The sequence below is a fragment of the Montipora capricornis genome, chromosome 3 (genome assembly GCF_036669925.1).
Source record: "Montipora capricornis isolate CH-2021 chromosome 3, ASM3666992v2, whole genome shotgun sequence".
Taxonomy (NCBI): Eukaryota; Metazoa; Cnidaria; class Anthozoa; order Scleractinia; family Acroporidae; genus Montipora; species Montipora capricornis.
In genome coordinates, this window is record NC_090885.1 from 43,166,204 (window position 1) to 43,173,703 (window position 7,500).

General features: G+C 39.1%; 1 protein-coding gene across 3 annotated transcripts in view; it reads left to right on the top strand.

Annotated features, from left to right (window-relative positions):
- The first annotated feature begins 2,232 nt into the window (after window positions 1–2,232).
- LOC138043229 (uncharacterized) overlaps window positions 2,233–7,500 on the top strand; it is a 33,168-nt gene continuing 27,900 nt past the window's right edge. For all 3 annotated transcript variants that reach the window (XR_011131208.1, XR_011131209.1, XM_068889390.1), the window contains exons 1-3: window positions 2,233–3,451; window positions 6,527–7,040; window positions 7,148–7,436. Coding sequence is in view for 1 of the 3 variants with exons in the window: in XM_068889390.1 (XP_068745491.1) it covers window positions 2,370–3,451; window positions 6,527–7,040; window positions 7,148–7,436 (1,885 nt within the window). In the remaining 2 variants the exon portion in view is untranslated. The remainder of the gene's footprint in view (window positions 3,452–6,526; window positions 7,041–7,147; window positions 7,437–7,500) is intronic.

A 7,500-nucleotide genomic window follows, 5' to 3' on the forward strand; every position in this document is an offset into this window, starting at 1 on the left:
GCCAATCGCTTACCTAGAATGCAGTTTTTGACACTTGAGCTCAGACCGGTCTGACTTCGTCTCGGTCGCTGGACCGAGACGAAAAACTCTTCCGGTCTGACTTCGTATCGGTCTCATGTAAATGACAACAAATCTCAGACCGGGTCCAGAAATTTCAAGCCTGTATGCCTTTGGGTAAGCAATACATTTATTACACAAAAGATGTAAACAGCTGCAAAAATTTCATACCGGTACAAGTTCATACCAGTCCGAGGTCTTCCCGGTCTCATGTAAATAGCCCCTAACTCACAGTTATTGAAAGCTAACCATTTTGAAATGGGTACTTAGTCCTAAATACTGCTTATCGGTGCTAATCAAATGGGTGCTTAGACTTAAATACTGTTCATGACAGCGCTTCCAGTGTCAAAAATCATCAACTCCTCAATCATCTCGTCAGTGTTCTTATACGGTCAGGTGGAAAATGGGCCAAGTAACGCCGTTATTCAAAAAAGAAGATGAACTTTACAACGAGAATTATCGACCGGTGACGGCACAACCAATTTTAAACAACATCTATGAGAGAGTCTTGTCTGATCAATTATCGGTAGATTTCAAAGATATATTGTCTGACTTCATTTCTGCATATCGCAAGAATTATAGCTGTGAGAGCACACTGTTGCGTCTAACAAGATTGGAAGGCTGGCTTAGATAATAACGAATTGGTTGCTGTGATATCTTTAGTTCTTTCCAAGGCCTTTGATTGTGTACCACACGAGTTGCTGCTAGGTAAGTTGAAGGTGTATGGAGTGGCCGAACACGGCGTTGCTCTGTTGCAAAATTATTTGTCTGGAAGATCACAGAGAGTTAAAGTAGGCGACAAGTTTTCTTCTAGGCTGCCGGTTATAAAAGGGCTACCTCAGGAATCTGTCCTTGGACCCCTCTTCTTTAATGTGTTTATGAATGATCTCGTTTACTTCCTGAAAGGAGTATTTATCAGTGCTTATGCTGACGATGAACAAATTTATGTCTCGGATAAAGATCCAGTGAAGTTAGAAATGAGACTTAAATGCCAACTTTTCGAAGCTGACCCTGGCTTGGTATAAATAGTATGATTACTAATCATGTGAAATGGCAAGCAATGATTTTAGGGAATGCAGACTATAACTTTAGTTTTAAAGTGAATGACACCAATATTCCACGGTAAAAGATAATATTGACCTCTTAGGAATGAATATTGACAAGAATCTGCAGTCAACAGCCACGTAAAAAATATTCGTACAAAGGTTTACAATCGAATTAATGTAAGTTCCCGCTTTCGAAAAATAGTACCTACAGACGTGAAACTTTATAAGGCCTTTATTGTTCCATATTCTAGATATTGCTCAGCCGTTTGGCACTTTTGCGGGGCTCGAAATAGACACAAATTAGAGAATCTTAACAAACGGGCGCTTAGGATTGTCCTGGACCAGAAGTCTTTGCACTACCAGGATTTACTGGGCGAGTTTGATTCTACAGATCTGTATAGTACCACAGGACATGATGAAAACAGTTTTTTAGGCAATGTAGTTTGAAACGATGCCAAAGTACATACGTGGTCTTTTTCAGATAAGAAATACTGAAAGCAACCTACGGGGATCAAGGAAACTAGTTATCCCATACGTTGTCAGCACAAAAATATGCCACCCGGCACCCGAGACGAGACGTAAGATTCGTCATTCCCGCTTCACTATTAAGGCTATCATTTGGTCTGGATAATGAAGGCCTAATTGAGGCTGTGAGGGGTGAGGACACGTAGGAACAGAGGCTGGCCAAAAGACTTTATAATTTCACGGACAGTAGTAGTGTGACTATTCATTTAATTTGAGTACTTTGTGTCCAAAAAACATTTCCCTCTCTTTTTGTGCAGCTTCGTATTCCTAATAACTCGTATAGCTGTCATTATTTTAATTTACATCCTGTAAAAGAAACCAACAATTTCTTCAACTCGAAATACTAAGACGACCTTTCATTAAAAAAAATTCTCTGTCGTTGTTTAATTAAAAAATCAGATGATATTAGCGCGCTCTACAGAATTGTAAATGGTAACCTTGGATTCTTACTCGTTCAAGAGGAATGCGAGGTGATAGTCAACAAACGTTGTTGTGCTGTGAATAATTTTACTTACTTCAGCTGTATCAACCAAGTTCAAACTACAAAAGGTTGTCTGGGTCCGAATAATTATTGCTTTTTTACGAAAAGTTTATTATATAAACGTTAGTAGGAGGTTTCTGCGGCAAGCTCGCGCAACTTCCCGTCATAATAAAATTGCATTATGACGTTAAGCAAACCAGCAAAAAACCTTGCAGTTAGCAACGAAATGTTTTAAATTTTGTGTCGTGAAAGGGAGCTCGATGTCTGACACTGATATGGGTCAAGTTATTCAAGAAAATGAAGATTCTTTAAGCATTTCGATATTGCTCAACAGTGATTCTTCTTCATCAATACAACACTCGCAAATTGAATTAACAACAACGGAAGAAAGCTACTCGTTTGAAAGCATGAACGACGTTCAAGATGCGGAACATTTCTCGACTTCTGACACGGAAGCAGACTCTGCAATTATGCTTCTCAAATCTCTTAATAGCGAATCACCTTCGTCTTCATTTGTTTCCCGTCGTAATGACAATTTTGCCATTATTAGACTTAATCAAGAGTTGCTTAAATCCAAGAAAAGCAATTGGGAAGTTGTGGACGCTTTACAGAAAGCGTATGAAGTTATCGGATATCTTCGTTTACGAGAGCAGCGGTTAAATGCTATGTTATCTGGCTACATAAGCAAACACGTTGGTACAAACTATCTTGTTGAGACTCTGACTCTACCTGAGAGCAATATTATTGAACGGCAACTCGCTTTAAGGAGAGAGGAAGCGATGAAAACAAGAGAAGAGCTACGAACAATAATGGAAGAGCGAGATAGACTTAAAGAAAAACTGGGGAGGACCGAAAGCAATCGACGACTGGTGTTGCTAACAAAAGATCAATGCGAAAAAGAGCTGGAACTATCTCACAACTATGTCAAAGATCTAGCAGCTAATATGGAAGACAAAGATGCAAAAATATTATCTGCCAAAAATAAGTTGGCTTCACTTGAGGACCGACTGAAAGATAAGGAAAGCGAGATTAAGGAAATCCGCGATGAGAGAGATAGTTTGCGCGACGCTGTAATTCGGAGCGAGAAACAAATCGAAACCCTCTCAGAGAAACTCCAAAGCATTTTGCTTTGTAGAGAACAAGATATTGAACGTAAGAATGATTCAATCAAAAATGCAAGTATCTCATTTGGAATTCAAACTTTCGATACAGTTGGGAAAACTGTGAATGAAGGACAACCCTTCTTGGGTCAAGAAACAAGACTTGACAGGGAATTACGATTCGTACCTCACGAAATGGAAATTATTCACGATTTGAAATCGAGGCTGGCAGAGTGGGAAAGGTTCGTACTGAGTATTATTGTGGTCGCAGACAATATAAAGATTGGTCTCATTTTCTGTATATTTAAATATGTGGAATATTCGCTTTATAAAGAGGTCTATTTAAAATTACACATGTTGCGTTTGCTGAAAATGTCCGAATCTTCAACTTCTGTTGAGGATGGAAACTGCTTTTTTTTTATTTCAAGAAAATGTCTTTAAATGTAGCGTTATTTGTTACGGTGGAAAAAGATCGATGAACGTTCTTTTATTACACATAACATGAGAATTTTATTCCATAAAGCTCATTTGTACAAATCTATACGCTTTATTTTCACATGTGAAAAAGACCTATACAGCCAATCAGAATGGCGTACAGCTATTTCACATGTGAAAGTATAACCAATCAGCGATAGCGTAAAGGCGTTTCCATGCCAATCACTCGTGCATCTCGTGCAAATCGTGCAAATCGTGCAAATCGTACTTTGTTATTGAATTAAATTAAATTTGCATTTGGTTCTATTGTTAGTGAGTTTTTGTTTCTAATTCGCGTTCAGAAAACTATTTTAATGAAAATTCTCATGTTATGTGTAATAAAGAGTTTACGACATAGAAAGTGCTTTGTACGGGGTTTTATTCACTCGTTGTTTGTGTCAAAAACCCTCACTCGCTCGTTCCTCGCTCGTTCGGGTTTTTGACACAAACAACTCGTGCATAAAACCCCGTACGCCGCACTTTCTATGAAGTAAACTATTTGTACAATGCGAGCAAGCCGTCATTCAGATAACTTTCCAAAGAACCTTACTTTTTATCAAAACGTTTAATTAAACAAAATATGTGCACCTGAAAAGGGTTTTTATCGGACCAATAGGAGTTATCGATTGAAATACTACTCTTTTAGTATCTGGATTAATGAAGTTTCCATAAATGAATATTAGAATGGCTCGAGAGAGGGTTCCTTATCAACAGAATAACACATTTGTAGAAAAACCTGCTCCGTATCTTCTTTAAAAATGCGTCATATTTTACAATTTTATGTTCCATTTTAATACAGAAGTTAATTAAGTGAGGCGTGACTAACAACACTTAGTAAATATGGACAATGAAATAATAAGGAATCGGAAAAAACACAGTTGAGGAGACTAATAGTGAGCAAAATCAGATTATTTACGAAAATTTTTTCTAGGATATCAATCACTTGAATGGGCATTGTCAAGCCCGCCGCATAGGGTGAGGAAAGAAATGAGCAAACTGCCTCGCGAGGCGTTCATCGAAACCACCTATTCGAGTTTCTCGTTCTATAATAATTTCAATAATGTACGCATTTTGACTGGTTCTCACCAATGATCTATTAGAGGACAGACGCATAGCTGACGTCATCATAAAAAACTTTTAATTCTTCATTATGTTGACATCATGACGTCATCTATTATCTATGACTGAAAAGACCCACGGCAACATGGAATCTCTATAGTTGTTAACTAGTTGTTTACCTTGAAAATGACGTACTGTCCAGATTTTTTTCAAACTTGGCGCAGTTGATATTCATACACAGGCAGGAGCTCATTAAGAGGAGCCTCTATCTCTCACACTTGGCCTCGGAGTCAACCCTTTCCCGAGTAGATTTATTTATAGAACACCTCCCTTGGGAGATTCAGCACGCTCACGGTTGTAAAAGCCAATCAAAACAGAGCTATCTCAGCGTCAAGGGAATTATGATACTTTTCGCGGGAAAAACCTTTTCCTAAAAATAAATTTACTCGGGAAAGGCTTGACTCAAGGAATTAGAGGAGATAGAGGCTCCTCTTGATGAGCTCCTGACACAGGACATTAAAAAAATGCAATAAAAAGATGGCGTTACCGGCCTTGTTTTCGCGCTTTAGTAAGTATTTTTACCGAATTACGTAAGAAGAGTTCGAAACTAGATCGACCAGAAAAGTTGTTGTCGTGTGGTAAAAGCTATTGAATATTACTAAAAACTTGAACCTACTTGTTTGTCCGGGCTATAAGCTTTGAGTAAAGTGATTTTAAATTGCTCAATCTTGCAAAGAAATGTAAGCAAATTGGACCGCTACAGTCAACACCTTGCACTCAGTGTCCAAAGGCAGCTTCACGTAATTTACATGCAAATACTACAATTTCTACTATCCAACTTTTTTTTCTTCTTAAAATGTTTTCCGTGTACCTATTACGAGTAAATAAAGCCGTTACAAATGGGGGGTCATTCTGCTTTTTTCTCCGCAACACGATGATAAATGGATGGCAAAGGAACAATTTGGCTTCGAAATGATCATTCCGCAAAAGGCCTGGGGCGAGTTCCAAAACAACACCTTTTTAACCGAGAAGAGTGAAACACCGTCATCTCCGAAGTCGCAATGTTTAGTGCGCAGTATGAGATGCGCGTTGCAAAACAGGGGAATCACCTTAAATGGGGTTAGAGTTATGGAAACTGCCAGCAAGAAAACTCATATTTGCCTCGGATCAGTTTGCAAACAAAGTGATGGCCTTCTCGTAGTATCTCGGTAGTGGTCACTTTCCGAGATCTCGTCTTACCACACCTCGCTGTCCGTATAGGAGAGGGTGGGCTGGTTTCGGTTTCTGGATGAAAAAATGCCATATGAATAGCAAACGGATGGAATGAAAATGATACATAGCATTTTGTGATAGAACGCACAGTATCTTCTCTTTCTAATATACTTTGGACTCATTCCCTTTTATTGTTACGGTAAAGATAAAAGGATTTTGAAGTTCTTTAGCATCTAAAAGCAACCTTGTGCGTTAGATATCAAGCCGGAATGGTCGCATGGCCACCTTTTCACGTCCTAAACCGAGCTGAATTTGTCACATGAATTGGAGACAATTTCATTCCAGTGGCCGTGACGTCAAGTCAACCGAAATCGTGTTAAGAGGCTCTTAACCAATCATTCGGGGAAAAAACTTGCACAACTGAAAACCCCACTAGAATAAATTTAATAATCAAAAATTACTTGTTGTCATGAAAGGCGGAGTATTTGGTTTGTATTTTTAAAAACGAGTCATCTTTATTTGGAGATTCTGTTTACATTATTCTAATCTTTGAATTCAAAATTTAATCGCAGCACCATGAAGTCCATGAATGACATCGTGCAAAATACCAACCAGCAACAACAATCCTGGAGGAAGGAAATCGCTGATTATGTTCAAATGCTCGAGAAACATTTGCTTGAGATCACGAAAAAGTGCACCCTTTCTGACCAAGAACTCGTTGGTGATTTAGAGCAATGTTCCACCGCATCCGGGCTTCAGCAGTCGGCTGAATACAATGATTTTAGAAACACCTGCCCCTCTTCAAGCCAAGAGACTGAACCTTCTCCTGATTTAGACGAAAATGAAGACGACAATGATCCATTTGAAGCAGCAGGAGAGCAGGAAGATTTCAACCTGCGTAGTTGTTTTAAATCTTCCATAGAACATCTCATTAAACCAGGCAATATAAAGATCGCAAGAATAAGAACAATGGATAGCTTTGTCAGTCCACGTCTCACTGTGAGGGAAACAAATATTGAGGAGTTCAGTACCCCTCAACGCCCCCCAAGAAAGAAACGAGATGAAAAAGGACGAAAACTACCAGAGGTGAGTAATAGACGGTAGAGTATAGCTAGTGAATTTATTAAGCACTGATGACACCTTATCCCAATGTGACAATTGTGACCTCGCCAATTGTTTAATTTAAATTACAGTTGCCACGCGACACACTTGGGATACGTAGAGGTTCACATGGCAGATCAAACCTGAGGAGACTTTCCTCAGTCCCAAGTGGTGAGGAAATTACCTTAGAGGGGGACGACACTAATATGGAACCACCAGGAGTATTGTCTATATACAAGCCACCAAATGTTTCAAGTGATCACCGGAACATTTTTAGCAGCGGCGAAATTACGGTTGGTGCTCCGATCTCCTTCAGAAGTTCCCACAGGTTTAGCCTCAGTAACATCAAAAGGAAATTGAGTAGGGGAAGGAAAGGCTCAGGTATGCAAGCAACACGAAAAAAATAAACGCAATCGAAGCACTATTGTATATTCAGTACAGGCGG